Here is an 18220-nt window from a genome sequence, read left to right as displayed (position 1 = left end):
AACTCACTCCAGATACCCCCACTGCTGCGCTCCTCGCTCCCCAGCACCACCCATTACCCTTCTGAATAGATCAAACCCTGGCGCCTGGTCCTTCATTTTGAGAGGTAGCAGCATGGTGGAGGGCAGCTCTTTGAGGGCTCTGAAGCCTTCTGGTCTCAATACAATGTTGTTGTGTGGGTTTCTAACAACAATCGTGTCAACAATGGGATTTAAGAGCCTTGTGTGCATGCTATCTGACTTTGTTCTTGTATATATTTGGATACATATTTTTGTCTGCTTTTTTCCCGGCTATACCTGGCTAACAATGCTTTGAGTATGTTAAGTGTCCAAGCACAGTGTCTTCAAAGTGTCTGCCGATATAGATCAAAAACAAAATGGTTTTCTTTTGCCAAAACACAAGCATTTCAAGTTGATTTTCTTGACAGGAACTCGAACTTGTCAGGTTCCAGGACAGTAATTCCTTTGTTTGTTCATACTGGCTTGAACTACAGAAACAACATTTCCATTTTTATCTGAGCAAGTATTTCTATGGAAGAGAAACAAGTCCAGGTAGAAGCTCCAGAATTAGATGCTATTGCATGTGGTTTTAGGCTCATTTGCCAAACATCCCATCATTGGAAAGCAATGGTTACCTGGAAAACCAGTTCCTGGAAGAGATTAAAGTAATTTTGTCAGAATGGTGGAGGAGTAGGCTTATCACTGTACTGTTATCCTCCTAAAGCTAAGACAGACTTGAATTAGCAGCTTCCAAAGCCCACCAAATGTACACAAAACACCACATGCAACAAAAACACCAAATATAATACAAATGGTAAAGATCGAAATTGTGCATTGAGATGAGATGTATGCAATGTGCTACATTTTACACTATTTGCAAAAATAATTTTGTGATAATATTTATTTACTACTGGCCTTTCAAGGGTAATGGTCGTCTCTGTGAAGGCACATTTTTGTTTAGCGTTTAAACCCCGTAGAATTCAGTTAAAAATGGGCTAGTGGGTGATGTTATATTTTTTTAAAAAATGATTCTTTGGAGCATATTGATAACAATTTCTCCCCTCAAAACTTCATATTTTTTAGAAGACGGAAGCCTGGGAGGAAACAAATGGGCGCTCACGTTACCTAAAAAGGCTTTTCTTCTCAGGAAAATCAGGAGCATATAGCCTGTTGTTCTGTCCCGTCTAAGCGCCTTTGGGACTCTCCTCGGTTTAGAAACCTAGTTACAGTATATGCTTCTTCCAGCTTTACAGGCGTTCCTCTATAATCTGCAGAAAGAGATCAGTCTGACTTGTTGACGGGGGGATTAGACAGAGCAGAAAACTCGCTTTGGGAGATGAAAACAAATGCCTCTTTTAGAAAACATAGATAGATAGATAGATATCAGTTAAAGTAAAACATGTAAGGTGAGGTATTTAATAGTCTACAATATTTCACAAAGGCTTGTTATTTGAAAGAAATATTATAAAGATTTTTTGCATATGAAAATTTAAAATAAACGCACAGGAAAATACATTTTGTTTTACAACAAAATCCGAATATGCACAAAATCAGAAAATTATGTATTTTTATTTGAAATGTCTGTACATCGAAAAATGAATTTTCAATTAAGTGGAATAATCAATGAATATTTTAATATTTTTTGTAAAATCCTGCATTTTACGGGTCCAGGTAAATTCGATCACGACACCAAATAATGTTTTACTTAAACTGAATGATTCTACCACTACTCCAAACAACATTGCACAAGGCAGTAAATAATACATATTAACCTGTGAAATAAAAACAATTAGCTGCCTATTTGAGATTATAGTTGCGTCTTGACATCAGCTATGTCTAAAGTGCACGGTGCGGTGTTCTTCGAAGAACATCCGTAAACAAGGACAAAGGCGTCCTGCAGTTGTGTCTGTTGTGCGCTTTTCTTGATCCAACAAAAGAGAAGCAAAGACCATGAAAACGCACGACAACCATGATCCCGACGCGGTGTTGCCCAGTGCCCTATTGTACACGATGAAAGATGGACACGTGTACCACGGGAAGGGATAAGGGGGCAGGCTTGTTTCGAAGACAAGGAGGGAGGGGTGGGGGCGTCTGCATGCACACGCCTCCGCCAGCGCGCCTAGAAACTCCCCTTCAGGACCGAGGACAGGGCAGACCTTTTTAACACCGGCAACACAGCCTCTCTCCTCTTTAGTTTGGTTATGCTAAAAAAGGACAGCATCCAGAGGTCAGCTGACGCACGTCGTTGTCAGGAAACCCCTTCACGGTACCTCACCTCTGAAGCGTGGAATCAAACGGACGCAGTATTTTACGCAGCAAGTTTCAGGACGTATGGTGCTCGGCTTAGTGGGCCAGGTTTTGAGGGCTCCTTCTCAGTCCGGGTTCAAATTCATCCGGGACTAGTGTATCTCAGATTTGGAAGCGGTAACGGTGTATGATTTGTCCCTGGTATCATTTCATCTCTTACCTGTAGGCGATTTGATGATTAGAGCAGTTTAAACTCGAGCGTGTGTATTTGTGTTAAAACGCGCCATTGGTCAGAATGTTGCTTGAACACCCAGGCTCGAGCTGTCAAAATCCCGGAAATTACTCAAGATACAGTTCAAGTCAAGGTAAGCACTGTTTATAATAAAATGAGCATGGTATTTCGTTGTGGTTTTACGAGATGTGCCTGTTTTTAATGTCTGTTTGTGCAGAGAAGTTTTCTCTGCAATTGTATGGAGTTTAGCACATTTACGTCCTCAAAATGAAGCATGAAATCGATTTAACACCCGCGCAGAGGGGAAGCCGGTCTCCAAGTTCCTAAAATAAGTTGCATGAAATTATTTCCTGATGGTTGTGTTGTTCCATTGTTCAGCCATTGCAATTGTTGGTTAGTTGCGGCTGTGTTGGATATTTGTTGAAATATGGCGATGACCTTTTTATTAAGCCTACCCGATATTGCAACTAATTGTCTTCAATTTACTACAAATATTATACCAAGTAAGGCTATCTCAAGATCAGTGGTGGAACACCATCACTATATGGCATAGGATACTAGGATGTGTGATTTTTCGTATAGTTGTTTTACAGATCGGTCCAAAAAGACTCAAAGGTTTTGCCCCTCAGTCTGTCTCCCTTCTGCGTGAGGGATACGTTATGAATACGTAATGAGCGACATTGTGCGCGCGTGGAACAGATGTGCAACGCGTGCTGTCATCTCACCCCATCGCTCACGGCTGTTAGGAGGCGACCACCGGCGCATTCAGCTGCAAGGCGCATGCACTAGCTCGTCGGGGTAGGGCAGGAGGCCAATACAACCGGGACCCCCAGTCTAGCTCTGCATGTCCTTCTGTGCGTTCTGTTAACTGCGCCGGGACACGCAACAAGTATCGGGTTCCCTCGTGACAGGTGCAACACCTGAGGAAAAGAGTAGGCCCAAGATGGGGGCACACTGGATTACGATGCGGCACTACAAACATCACAGACACATACCGGTTATGGAAAGGTTGTGGCGAAGAAACAGAGACTTTGTCGCAGCTGTGCGCTTCCCTTACACACCTGAATAGGCCTGAATCTCATTTGTCTCATATAGGCCAAAGCGTTTCAAGAAATGAAATATTAGCGCCTAGACAATGTCCTAAAGCTTGGACTTGGAGGAAACAAGATAAAAACAAAGGGCCGTTACAGAAGGTTGAAAAACGCCAAGAAATAATTAGCGACTGATGAAATACACTTGTGTAAACAGTTAAGAATATCTGCCTGTAAAACCACATGAAATAGAACATTTTGGACACGTATGGAAGGCAGCTGTGTGGACCTGCTTTTAGAAATAGATAATAGAACAAAATGGATTCTGCTTGCACTTTCAGCATTTCGGCACTTTTTCCCACGCTTATCTTTACATCTCAGATGCAAGCATAGCTCATGTGAAGCCATTACTGTCGCCCCACCCCTCTAAAGTGAGCGATCAATAAGACATAAAAATATTATAAAGCATAAAAGTAAAAGGGAACATTGATGCATCCCGCACCTTTCACCAAAATGCGTTTCATATACTCTGAAAATACAGGCAAATGGGCCATTGATTTTGAATTCATCAAGGGCCTAGGCGGCGGTGGCACTACGGTTGATTTCCCCAGGCGCTCTTTTGCGCTGGAGATCACTGTCAATAAAATTCATCTGGGTGTTGACTCGATCAACATTTTATTGAACGGCCAATTCTTCCCAAAGCAAACAGTTGTCTTTCTGAAGGCACACGCCAAAACGTGTGTGTGTGTGTGTGTGTGTGTGTGTGTGTGTGTGTGTGTGCGCGCGCGCGCGTGTGTGTGCTCGTGTTTTGGTAGTGTATGAAACAAGAATAGCTGGAAAAGAAATGTCATGATGATTTTACTGATGATGTCACGATACGGTCTTGTGAATCATTTCAAACTGTTGCTACTTCTGGAAATATTGGGTCCATGTGCTGAGATCACTGATGATCACGCCATGCTAAAAATCAAAAGCTCTTTTCCAGTAGTCATGATAACAATTTACCTTCAGAGTTTAACTCAAAATAATTAGGCCACAGCAATGACAGCGAGATGTAGGGTCCATGGTTCTGACTGAGAACAATATATTAACAATACATTTTATTATATAATATAATATAATATAATATAATATAATATAATACAATATAATATAATATGACATGACATGACATGACATGACATGACATAATCGAATATAATACACTGCTAAGGATATAATCACAGAAGTAAATATTATTACAATAATTCGATATAAGCTATTTCAATGCAGTGTTGCTAACATTCACTTATTTTCTTGTTAAATAATGAATATATCAGTTCCCACGGCCTTGTCTTTGTAATTGCTGGCATGGCTCTCCACGCAAATAACTAACATGTTGAAGTGCTGGTTATAGCCTACTAACGTACAAACTGTTCAATTATTTTCATGCTGGTATCTATAGTGGCATGATGGTGTTTATGAATGCATATGGGAAACTTCGAATTGTGTCTTGTCATAGAGAAAGTAGTCGACCGTCCGATCAAACGTTATTGTTAAATTAATGGAAATGCCAATATGTCATTTGGAAACCTCATTTTATTCTGATGCCTTTTCCACATATTTCGAACGGCCCTTGGCGCTGGTACACCTCTCCACCTTACACAGAGGGGTGATAATCTGTCCCGTTCTGTTGCAACAGAACAGTCATTCGGGAAACAGGGCGGTATAATCCACTTCACATCTCTCTCTACCAACGTACACTTACGCACTCCCACGGAGCACACGCGTTTGCAGCAGTTCCCCGAATCTTTCCGCATAATTTCGTTTAGATTCGTTTAAAGCGAGTCGGAATACTGTCATACAACGACGGAACGGGTGTTTTTAGTTTTTTGGTTGTTGTTGTTGTTATTGTTGTTTGGGAAATGAGCGATGGATGGGCACAACGAGCGGAACTCTCCAAAAGACGCACCCAATAACACAGAGATACTTTTTGCCCTGCTGACACAAAGCGAGGAACTAAGTAAAGGTATAGTTTATCCAGGACATGATGCTTGGGATGTTTTTGTTATTTGCATGAACACATAAGAAGTTACTGGTATGTCTTCATTTGTTGTATTCCTTAATTACGTTAGTTTGGTCTGCCTGTTATGGATATTTAACGTACTGTTGAATCAACCTAGATTCCTCCTTCGGAATAAAATATTTTTTGTGTGTGGTCCGTATCAGAAACGATTACCTTTGTTTATGTTTGATTAGTGCCATTGTCACAAAAGATAGACATATGAGACATAGGAGTATTTCCAGAGTGTTAATGTTAGTGGCCCTTCATCAGGCTTCCAGCTACTATTTGCGACCGGACACGATGTGTAGGCTGCGCGTCTGCTTTGCTTGGGTTATCCAACCAGAGGACAATTCCCTTTCAGATTTCTTTTCTGTAATACCCCGCCACTGCTGTAATACTGTGGATTATAGCTGAATCTGTAGGACTCAGGATTACGGCACCAGGCAGTGAATTTTCCAATTGGCATATGTCTTATCTTTGCCTCTCTGCAAAGCACAATTCAATTTTTTTGTTCTCATTGTTGCTATTTTTTGGCTTTTAAAAAATTCCCCCCTTTTGCCCATCTGTTGCATTATACTCGGTTCAGTCACAGGGGAATCTTATCATTGAAACCATTTTTTACATTTGTTTCATTCAAATGAATATACCTTTGAACCGTGACAGAATTAGGCAACATGCCAGACAGCTCATGAGACAGCTGATACTTTTCAAGGGCAATACGCCTTTTTTGTTTCAAGGAAGTAACAGTAATGCAGTGCATCGTTTGAAAAGAAATCGAATATTTACATAGCTATTATTATACCTACAGCCCTATATTATATCCAGTGTTTATGCCCAGGCTACTGTTGTTTTATTTTTCATATTAGGCCCTGCTTATCTTAAAGTACATGTTAACCTATTTCCTCAGTGTCGTAAAAAGCTCTCGGTAATCCCAAGCCCCTTAAATAAATGATAGGTTTTTCGGTACACCTGGTCATGTTGGCTTGGACTTGCTGATGCCCCCAAGTAGTGCCAGAAAAACGATGCAGCGATTCATATTTTATTAAAAGGCCCCCGAAACAACAATAGAAACGTGACTCCTTCGTTGGATGAAATGTGAAGTGCCGGCATTTATCGATTAATTATGCAACAGAATGATCATATCTTAAGTCGTATTTACGTGTATGCAGTCTTGCGTTGATATTTACAATCGCTTGTTTATGGTTTTGGTTAATCGGCACAGCTGGATGGATTTCCGCTTTCAACTTGTGAGGAGCACGTTGTTTGTGTAAGAATCACAGCTGGTCTAGAATCATCCTTTTAATCCAAATTAGTGACAGAAAGGAGATGGATATGTCATTGTAGAAATATGGGTGTTATTCGGCCTGCTAGCCTACATGTATCACTGAGCATGTAGCTCATCTTAAGGCTTGCCTTCGGCACTTACGTGCTAATATTGTAAATATGAATTATAATATAATGTATAAGTTGTGGACCTACATGTAGACCGCTGTACGATACTACATGGGGGGGGCGTATTATAACTCAAATTATGGACCTGTGTGATTCTCCATATGTAGGTATTAATACTGTCCCTATTAGATTTTTTTCTCGCTTGTCAATATGCCTTCATATATTGGAGGCCTAGAGAGGGACGCATGTTAAAGAGCACCGAGGATTGTGCCCGCCCGGTAGAGGCCAAAGACAGAGTGACAGAGCAGAAGTACATATGTGTGATGGGATGAATTCGCGGTTGCTGTTGCAAAAAAAATAGGGAGGTTAAGGTTTACCTGTGTTTGCATAGTTACACCTGTCCAGGTTTTCTGTAGTAGGCTTAAGATGGCGCTCCTATGACTGTTGGAGGTGACGCAATAAACAGGGTTTTGAGTGTGGATAGGAATCTTTCATTAGGGAGCGAAATACGTTTGTTGACAATACTTTCATTCTTCCATCCCTAATCAGCGATTTGGGCAGATCATTGCGATATAATAATGGAAAATGAAATAACTAAAATGAGGCAATGGAGACAAATAGAAAAATGCGAATAGGGAAAAAAGACAGAGGAAAAGGTTTCAGTATGTATCTTATTCAAAGAAATTCAAGTATTGAAACAGTGAAACATGAAACCGTGAAACATGAAACAGTGGTGACCATTTCGCCTTTCTAACATTATTTCACATGTTCATTTATTATCAGTTGCTTTGTGATTGTTCTGTGCATACAGCTGCATCATTATGCAAAGATTTAGATTAGCTCATATCTCGAGCACTACCGTAGCTTATGACAACGAATGATTTAATTATGACACAAATGAAAACATAACTGACATAAGTGGGTCCAGTTGTTTTACTGTAAGCTTATTTGGTGGTTTTCGGGCGTTTGTGTTGAGGTCGGTCTAGTAAAAAGGCTTACAAATTGCCTGGCCAAAGATGGAACAAAAATGCAATGACTTCACGTTTGAGAATACTATAATTTTTGGATGGCTCATTGTCGATTTCAGTGAGGTTTCATGCAGGTATTTGATTGGGAATTTGTAAGTCTGTAAAGACTGGATAGAAGTTTAATCTACAGGTCTCGATGGTTCCTCGGTAACAAGCTGTGTTTTTTCAGTTTAGAATGAAAATACATTTTTGAGGAAAAAGGGGAAATTATCTGAGGTCCGTGTCTTTTCTGACTCCTTTACAGAGATCCCTCTGTGTGCGGGCTGCAACCAGCACATCGTGGACCGCTTCATCCTGAAGGTCCTGGATCGCCATTGGCACAGCAAGTGTCTCAAGTGCAGCGACTGCCAGTCTCCGCTGGCCGACAAGTGCTTCAGCCGGGGGGACAGTGTCTACTGCAAGGAGGATTTCTTCAAGTGAGTCTTCTGAGTAGCGCATTATTTGTTATCTCCATCTGATAGTTCCTCGACGTGATTTTTTCAGTGACAACAAAACTAACAGGCCACATAATGATGTTGTACAAATAATGAGAAGCATTATAATACAATATGCCAAACGGATATTAAATTAAATGATTAATGTTATGAAACGGGACTGCCATGGTACAATATTTTCGGCGTGGGGAATAAGCTAGTGTTACCAGTTGAATGTGAAATGCAATCGCTTATATTGATATCGACCCTTGTTGCTTTCCCAAAGGAGATTTGGAACCAAATGCGCAGCATGCCAGCAGGGTATCCCTCCGACGCAGGTGGTGCGCCGGGCGCAGGACTTCGTCTATCACCTGCACTGCTTCGCCTGCATCGTGTGCAAACGGCAGCTGGCCACGGGGGACGAGTACTACCTGATGGAGGATAGCAGACTCGTGTGCAAAGCGGACTACGAGACCGCCAAGCAGAGGGGTGAGAACACATGGGCAAATCACCACACTGCCTTTATTTGGGAGAAGTGATGGCGTCTCATAAACCTTTATCATGATTACCATTTATGATGACAAAAATGAAACAATTATACCAGTTATACCAGTCCTTGATGAGAAAATACATGGAATAATTAATGGAATTGTTCGAGGTATTTAAAAATCTGGTTTCCCTGGTTTCCCAGTTACGGTGTCTCAGCGTTTTACGAAGACTTGAAATGTATACCTTGCGAAAAGTGTTTCCCACAGCATCTCGAAAGAGTTCCCTTAAGAGAAACCTTCCTACATATACCTTTAGAGGCTGAATCCATGTTTCTGAAAACGGTTATTGTCATTCACATAGGTTTAAGTATGCGTGAGATGAGTATGACGGGCATGACTCAAGCTGGAAAGCAGGTCATCATTATTAGAAGGAACATCAACGAGAAATAACCTGCAATGCAAGTAAAAAAACAAACAAATGAGGACGGCTGTAGGCTAGATAATATCCATAGTTTTATGTTCAACAGGGGTTAAAAAGTAACGGCTAATTACTTTACCCCGATGTTTTTTTTATTTGTTTTTCATGAAGCACAACATGTAATGCAAAACATATATTGGCCTGACTTCGCTGTCAATGAAAACGTCCAGACACTAAGGACGTTTTTAGTCTCTCAAACGTTTATTGTATCTTAATCTGTGTTAAGGTATAGCTTAGAGTGGTCCAGACCAACCTTACAAAAGTATCTCTTAAAGAAGGTATACCTTAGCTAAGAAACCACCTTAGCTGGGAACTACCTCGACTACTGGGAGATTCCAGCTCTTATGACACTATTTCGGTTATTAATATTTAACAATAGATTTGCGACTACGTTTCAGACCAAATACATTTTTAATTCAAATACATATATAACACAAATTATTTGGATAGATTATGCCATTTTGGTATCAGAAATATTTTCTACAATTCTTAACATTCTGCTGTTTATTTTATCTGGACTACTACATTATTTTGACGGAAATGGGATTGGTGACAGCTTATATGAAATGACCCTGAAAACAGCTGCGAATGCTCTCTGTTTCTTTAACACTTTTGCGTTCAGTGCGCACAAAGGGGGGTTGTTAATTCGTGAATTCGCAAAATTGATGCCAGTCCCCAGCCGTTTCATTGAACCGTTTTATCAAAGTCGCCAAATGATTTTATCCCTTTAAATCAGTGACCTCTCGCTGAACGGCTGCTTTTAACGGTGAACTTAATCTCCGCGGGCATGAGGTCATCCATAAACATCTGACCCACCTGGGCTAATTGCGCTTCGGCCTGGCCCTAATCGATACCTGCCTTGGTAATATGGAGACATTCATCCTTCATGTCCTGCACACCCTGTCCAAATGCTGATCCAGATTTCTGGCCTTGATGTGATGCTCACAGAGGGGCATATTGTCTGTGACAAGGCTGAAGGGCAAAGGAGAGACTTAAGTCTCCGACACGTAAAAGTGTGTGCGCCTTTCATTCTCTGTGACTAATAGCATTTTGTAATTGTAAATAAGTGAATACAGGCTCTTTGACGGGATAATTTAGATTTGCAGTCTGTGCTTTTTAGCCTAATATTCGATATGGTGAGAAAGTTCTTTTTTATCGTGCAAAATTCCTAAATTGACACTTTGCGTTTGAGCTGGAAAATAATATAATGTGTTGACTTGTTTTAAGATGCACGATGCAAGATGAACGCAGCTGCAAATAATATAATATTATGCCATTCGCCTATGTTTGGGTTATTCAACTTATAGTCAAACAGAGCTATGTTTGTTTTATGTAAGGGATTATTCAGCAAAATGTTTTGTTGCTATCTACTTTTTAACATTTTATTTTAAGTGCAGTCGTGTAAATACCAAAGACGATTATTTACATGAAAAAGGTTTTTCTTTTCGTTTTCGTTTTTCAAGAAATAGGACTGTCATTCAATTTGATGGCCATGCCACTTTTATAAATCCTCAACGCTAGACAAATAAATGCATACATTGTCATTTTTAACATTTACCATGCACTCATTTTAATTCAGGCGTTTTGTTGAAGTCCATGTCTGATTTTTCTTCCAGCCACTTAGCTTACAGTGAATGTGCGAGACAATAGTGGCAGAGTCAGAGTAGAGTCAGAGTAGCCAGCTCAAAACGGGAACCAGTGTGTTTTCAGTTGACTTAAATGAGGGCTCCCAAAAGTCAACCCAAAATTCAAACTGCAAATGTTTCTGTTTCTGTATAATTTGGTGTTTGTTTATAAACCTTTTGCAAATATAGTAAAAAGGTTCTGAATTAATCAAAGGATGGACTACTGGCATAGCTGACATACACTATTTTACTTTGCTTTATTTTTTAAACGGGGGTGCTAATTCTGTCATTTTGTCCATGTCATTTTGCAGAAGCGGATTCCACGGCAAAAAGACCGCGCACCACGATCACAGCCAAACAACTGGAGACGTTGAAAAACGCCTACAATAACTCACCCAAACCGGCACGGCACGTCAGAGAGCAGCTCTCGTCAGAGACTGGCTTGGATATGCGAGTGGTGCAGGTGAGAAACTAATTTGTCCTGGAAGGACATTTTCCTTTTTGCACTGCTGGCAAAAAGGTGGAAGATCTCTAAAGTGTGTGCGGAGAAATGGGGGTGAGAGGTGTTCCGTAGATGGTTTTAATTTACGGCGATACTGAGTTAAATGAAGTCTAGCCACTAGAATTGAGATCGGTGGGGGCAAGCTCGTTAACAATACTAAAAGGGAACCTCGCATATTGTCTGTGAAAGAGGCTTACTCAGGTTGACTATGGCCATATATATTATTTTTATGAATTTGCAAGGACACTTAAAGTAGGTACAGTGGCTACTTGAAATGTCCATTATTCACTGAATATGGGTACGGGTCAGGGGGGGTTGCTGAATGTAATTATAAAACATCCCTGAAGATAGCATTAAGCTCAGTATTGAGCCGTACTTTAACATCATTAAATTGCATACTGCCTGTACAAAAAGTACTGTCATTCGCATTCAGGCCTACTGGTGGTTTTGTAATGTTTTAAACCCTCCAGCACATTGACGACCATCTTTCTGAAAAAGTTTTACTCGGGTGGCATTTTATCGCGCTAATTTATAGAGCGTCAAAACGTGTGGTCGTTCGTGAAATTTGAATAATTAAAATCAACTCCGTGGTTGTAGATTCTACCGAGAAGGGAGCAGAGAGTGTAACCTGTCTGCTCTGCGGGTTAAGGACAACTTGTAGCTGTCTTTGGAGTTAATTACGCCTGCGATAAATCTCGGCGGGCCGTGGGCGTCTCTACATTAGTGGTCCATCCTACTGTTTCAATCTCCCACTTGGGCTGAAAGAAAGACATGACCCGGTCTCATGACAGTCCTTGAAAATTAATCTTATCATAACGTTATTTTATGCCGCCAGTGAGAAGCAGAGACGTCGTAGATCCGTTTTTTTAAGATTTCAATAACTACAGAAGAAATTTACGGAATGGAGAAGAGGATCATGACCATGCATGCTCATAAATGGACATTAATTCATCCAAATGTCCCCAGATTAATGGGTTCTATAGGTCTTAATTTGTAAAGAGACACCCTCACTTTTCGCCTAATTTCTCCTTAAAGTGTTAATTACCATTAATTATCCCCCAGTCATTAACCCTATAGTTTAAAGCAGTATTCCCGTGTTTTATTGGTTCTAGTGATTAAAAGCATTTGATCTACAGGCCATTTTACTGGTTAAGTGGGAAAAGCTGTAGTTTTGCTCCTTTAAAAAAATCCAGAAATCTACCCAATTTCTCTTTAATGTTCAGAGATATATTTTGGGATATTCCAGTGTGAAATTCACAAACTGTTTCATAATAGAACCTATATATTTCTAACAATGGTGAACTTAAATTAACAGGATCCCTAAATAGATTCTGAATGAAAATTAGAATTAGAACTAAAAGAAAATATAATATTTTACCATTTCCATCCTATGTTATAATTCATGTAATATAAACGTACATCTTTGTAAAAAAGATATCTTCAAGAATGTAATTGTTTTTTGTCATTACCATCATTACTCAGTCATTTCTAAGCATGTGTCTGTGTGCATCCCAGGTCTGGTTCCAGAACAGGCGGGCGAAGGAGAAGAGGCTGAAAAAGGATGCCGGGCGCCAGAGGTGGGGGCAGTACTTCCGCAACATGAAGCGCTCGAGGGGCAGCTCCAAGTCAGACAAGGACAGCATCCAGGAAGAGGGCCTGGACAGCGACGCAGACGTCTCCTTCACAGGTGGGCTGAGATCAGTTCACACACCAGCGCATCGCTGTTTACTGATGCTGACAGCACAATCAGAGCAACCAGAGACTATACAATACAGATGTGCATTCAAATAAATGTAAAACAAAGATTATGCAGCAATTGCCAGCACACGCTAGAAAGCATTGCCTTGTTGAAATTCACATAAGGTACATTGCCAGTTGCAGTTTTCCATTAAAGGAAATCGTAATGTAGGCTTGTAGCTTATATTGCCAGGTAGTAAAATTGGCATTGGCAATGCATTATGTGCATTGCAGTTTTTTATAACATTTTGTACATTACATTTCATATCATTACAGACCACCACTCTCAAACACTTCACAACCCTATGGACAGTATTGTTTGTGCTGTTGGGTAGTGTGTGATGGAGGTGGTGTGTGGTCCCCTACCCTCTCGTCTTCCCCTGTGGAGTCGTCTGATCTGGTTATAAGCCCAGCGGGCAGCTGGGTCTGGTGCGGTCCAACCCTGATCCAGCACGGATCAGTTCCACAGTCTGGGGCTGTCAGTGTCTCCTCCACAGCCCCTGATTCACGATGGTACAAATCTGATATGAGAGGCTGGAGGAGGACTCTGCTGATACTGGATCTGTTTAAAGCAGTCTGAAGCACTGGGACACACAGAGTGTCATAGGATATAAGCTTTCATATGCACACAGGCAGCAGGCAGTTGTAGCTGTGGGCAAACTGAGTGTGCAGAAAAAAAAACTGTGCAGAAAAAAAGACAAATTTAATTACTTCGAACTACCCGTGTTGAGACAGTGGTTCATTCTGAGTTGGTTTGAGTTTTTATATGCACATCTTTTTTTGTGTGTTCGATGGTTAAGTGTGTTGTCAGTTCTGTAATGTGCTGATGTTTGATGATCCTCACACACATACATGCGCACATACACACACACACACACACACACACACACACACACACACACACACACAAACACACACACACACACACACACACACACACACACACACTGATGATAGCCGCCAATGATTTTAGCAGTCTGTTCCATTTACTGAGACTGTTTGCCAGCGGCCATAATGCAGAGTGCAATAAAATACAGACACGTTTCAAGCACAGAGATCATTTCCTCCCCTCAGAAGGAATTTTCTGTGATGTGCAAAAAAAAAAACAGAGTAAAAACACCTTGCATTTGCTTTCATTTAACTGTGTGCTTTTATTTTAATGAACGTACAGTAAAGGCTCTTGTTGACAGAAGCCAACACTGGACCGAATCCAGCTCTAGTTGGGATTGGTTCAGGTTCATATCAGGGCAGGTTCCACTTCAGAGCTGCTGTTCAGAAGAATAGTAGCCTCTGTGGACGCTGAACCATGGATTTGTAATGAATAAAAGACTTTGGTTATAGATCAGTGGGTTAAAGACATGATGTTGGCACCACTGGTGTACTGTCATGGCTGTGGTGTTCTGTATCAGCCGATGAACCATGTCTTCCCTCTTCTCTGTCTTCTGCAGACGAGCCTCCCATGTCGGACCTGAGCCACTCCAACGGGCTGTATGGCAGCCTGAGCGAGACGTCTCCGGCCATGGGCCGCCCGGCGGGCACGCACCCCTCCTTCCCCCTGGAGCACGGCGTCATCCAGGCCCAGGAGTCCTACCACGACATCCGCTCGGGCAGCCCCTACGGCCTGCCCCAGTCGCCCAACTCCCTGCAGACCCTCCCCCGCCACCAGCCCCTCATCTCTGGCCTCGTCTACCCCGACTCCGGCCTCCCCATGGTGGGCCAGGTCGGGCCCACGGGCATGGGACAAGGGGGCAGGCTGATGAGCGGGGCCAACGGGCCCAGCTCCGACCTGTCGACGGGCAGCAGCGGCGGCTACCCAGACTTCCCCGCCAGCCCGGCGTCTTGGCTGGACGAGGTGGACCACGCGCAGTTCTGATGTGGACAGGGAGCGTCCAAGCCCGGCAGCATCCAAGAGGGGCTCCCTACGAGCTCTGCGAGGAAGGAGAAGAGAAATAAAAACAAATACACATGTTGAGTGGAACTCTCTGTCAGTCTGTTCATTTGCGTTCTCTTCTACATTCCCATACATCTGCATGGACTGATGTGAAAGACAGAGGGACAAAATATCGGAGCCTAAAGTAGCCGAACGAGCATCAAGGAGAGGCCTAGCACTGACATGCTAAGATTCCTGGCAGCGAGTGCCTCATCTTGCTGCTCAATGGACTTCTTCTAATGGAATAAAGGATGACAATACCGCAACAATGCCCATCCACTTCCATTCCCCACTGGTCTGGACAGGCCCTTGCCACACTCGCGCCTTCTTGCATTCGACGTACAGCCCTAAAGATGATTCCCACAGTTGGTAGAAGAACTCAGTACTGCTGAAGACTTAGTGGAGCTGGAAAATGGACAGAGACACATTTCAAAGTTACCAAGATGCCTGTGGAACCCATTTTGCTTTATGTCGGTTTTCATGTATTCATTTGATTTTTTTTTTTAATTTTTCAAATGCGTCACGAACAGTCGGTCTACACTTCAAAGCGGATCACACGCACAGTCGGGGACAATACCCAGTTGTTGTTGGTGTGTGTGTGTGTGTGTGTGTGTGTGTGCGTGTGTGTGTGTGCACTAAAGCGCAGAAGCATTGAGGAAAAAAGGACACATTTGCTGAATTGGGTTTTGATAGACTACCAGCTTCCATCATGTCTCTATTCAGTGGTTTTTAGTGTGTGACATCAACGGTTTTCGTCAAAGTGTCTGGTTGTTGCCAAATGTCTATATATAATGTGATTTAACATTGTGGAGACTTTATTTTTATACAAAACCCTCTGGACAGCAAGTTCCACAGATAATAAAGACTTTGTACATTTACCAACAGGGATAAACAAGTTGTAGATGTTGTCTCTCGCTATTGAAATAGACTACTTCTATGCATTTGTGTGTTTTCAGATGTCTCTTGTACATTACAGTCTACTGATTGCACCTGAATGAAATTGACCCGGGGTGCTAAATGTGTTTGTTTATGTGAAAAGATGTTTTATGTCTTATTTATTCTCTCCAGTGATGGTTATGACTATGATTAAGTGATACAGGTCTTTAATAAATTTGTCAGCTAAACTAAAAATTCGTCTCTCGTTCCTCTGTTGCTTCTTTTAGCTGATCAGCACGTTTTCTCATTCTGGAAAGGAAGGCTTCTCATCTCATTGTCATGCATGAATGCAAGAATGCATGCATTATCTCTAATAATGAATGAGTATCACATGATCCAGACAGGTGCTTTTGGCTCAGAACAGGAGGATTGGGAGGAGGGGTGCGGGTGGCTCAGATATTTATTTCACATTTTACCAAGATTAATCACATTGATCTTATATCACCGTGCAGATAATGGAACTCAGCACTGGAGATGAGTGTGCAAATAGCCAGTCGGGCTAATTACCCAGAGCTGCATCAAGAGTTCAGCGCCTCCTCAGCGCAGAAATTTGATGCAGACCACAGAGCAAGATGTCGATTGGAAGATAAGCGTGCCCTGTTTACCCAAATGCCCCAGCGGGATAGAAATCTTCAATCCATTAGCGGGCCTAGGATCGAGTACCCTTGTGAATTTCCCCATTTGTTTACTTATTCAAAGTCAGGTTCAATTAAAGAGATTAAATATTTGGCACTGAAAACATTTCCCCTCTGAATTAAGTCCTCACAAGTCCACGCAGGTGTTCTTTTTTTCCTATATAAGAAACAAATTAACTGACCCTGCACTTTCCTCTAGGAGAGTCAAAACTGCCTAACACATTTCTAAAATTGAGTTGACTATGAAACACTCCATCTCTTATATACCCAAAGCCAGCCAGGCACTGTTAAAAGAGTCTACTGAGAACACAGAAAGCTAAATGTATGATTCAAGATTTTATGAGAATGATACGTACAAATTGAGAATCTTGTCTCTGGGACTTGTGTATATTCTGCAAACAACAATAACAGCCACCTATGCACGTAACGTGGCAGTGGAAAAGGCGAACCGTATCAGATTTAACACAGCCACATACTGTCAGGGACTCTTAAGCCTGACTGTTTCCTGCATGTGAGATGGGGGCAAAAAAGGGAAAAAAAATGATTTAGGTGAAAGCTTTGGCAGGAAGCCTCTCACAACAGAAGGCATTGTGTGTTATAAAAGCTTTCTGGAACTATAAAGCCCATAATGCAAGCGGCCAAGGAAACACGGTGAAAGCCGGACAGCGTGAGAGGAGAATTTTCTCACCGCTGTTGTTTGCCTCGGCGGCAGCTGGAAACCTAATTGTTTTTTCTGGTTCCTCTTGCAGCAAGCATGCAGACGGTGTTCCGTTTCAGGTGTGTGAACCGGGATGGGACGCACTACACCTGACGCATCCTCACGGGGCTTTGCCTGTAATCCCCCTCCTCACTTCACCTTGTCTCTCTCACACACACACACACACACACACACACACACACACACATACACACACACATACACACACACACACACACACACACAAGCACACACTCACTCACATATACACACAAACAAACACACTCACTCACACATATACACAAACACACACACTCACACACACAAGCACACACTCACTCACACATACAAACAAACACACAAACACACTCACTCACTCAATCACGCATACACACAAACACACACACACAAGCACACACTCATTCGTACGTACACACAAGCACACAAACACACACACTCACTCACGCATACACACAAACACACACACTCACGCACACAAGCACACACTCACACAAGCACACAAACACACACACTCACACACACAAGCACACACTCACACTCACACATACACACAAACACACTCACTCACTCACACATTCACACATACACACACACACACACATACACACACACACACACACACTGGCTCAGCAGCAGGTGTGCAGCTAAAGGTGAGAGGGAGCCGTGGTGGAGGTCTGGCACAGATAGAGGGGTCACCAGAAGCACTAATCCCAGCTCTGTCTGATTTACTGGGCAGTTTCCAAGCTGGGTCTTGACTGAGACCATCTGACAATGAGCTGCTGTGACC

At 42.1% G+C, this 18220-nt stretch overlaps 1 protein-coding gene across 2 annotated transcripts; it reads left to right on the top strand.

Annotated features, from left to right (window-relative positions):
* Positions 1–2060: 2060 nt before the first annotated feature.
* On the top strand, positions 2061–16269 carry lhx3 (LIM homeobox 3). 2 transcript variants are annotated; one of them, XM_012814692.3, is made up of 6 exons: positions 2061–2609; positions 8216–8387; positions 8671–8873; positions 11287–11438; positions 12993–13164; positions 14663–16269. In XM_012814692.3, exons 1-6 carry the CDS (start codon positions 2540–2542, stop codon positions 15085–15087), a joined length of 1194 nt encoding a protein of 397 aa, XP_012670146.1. In that variant the 5' UTR covers positions 2061–2539; the 3' UTR covers positions 15088–16269. The 2 variants fall into 2 exon arrangements, with proteins under 2 accessions (XP_012670146.1, XP_031434114.1); XM_031578254.1 differs by lacking the exon at positions 2061–2609 and adding an exon at positions 4780–5515.
* Positions 16270–18220: the final 1951 nt, after the last annotated feature.

The sequence above is a fragment of the Clupea harengus genome, chromosome 12 (assembly GCF_900700415.2).
Source record: "Clupea harengus chromosome 12, Ch_v2.0.2, whole genome shotgun sequence".
Taxonomy (NCBI): Eukaryota; Metazoa; Chordata; class Actinopteri; order Clupeiformes; family Clupeidae; genus Clupea; species Clupea harengus.
The sequence above is the reverse complement of the archived record's forward strand: the minus strand, read 5'-3'. Positions and strand labels throughout refer to the sequence as shown.

What these genes read in the sequence shown, in the direction of transcription:
- lhx3 (XM_031578254.1), top strand. Translation starts at nt 5,419, where the DNA reads ATGGATGGGCACAACGAGCGGAACTCTCCAAAAGACGCACCCAATAAC. An exon ending in CGAGACCGCCAAGCAGAGGG is followed by an intron (nt 8,874 to 11,286) that starts GTGAGAACACAT and finishes GTCATTTTGCAG; the next exon opens with AAGCGGATTCCACGGCAAAA. An exon ending in CGCAGACGTCTCCTTCACAG is followed by an intron (nt 13,165 to 14,662) that starts GTGGGCTGAGAT and finishes TGTCTTCTGCAG; the next exon opens with ACGAGCCTCCCATGTCGGAC.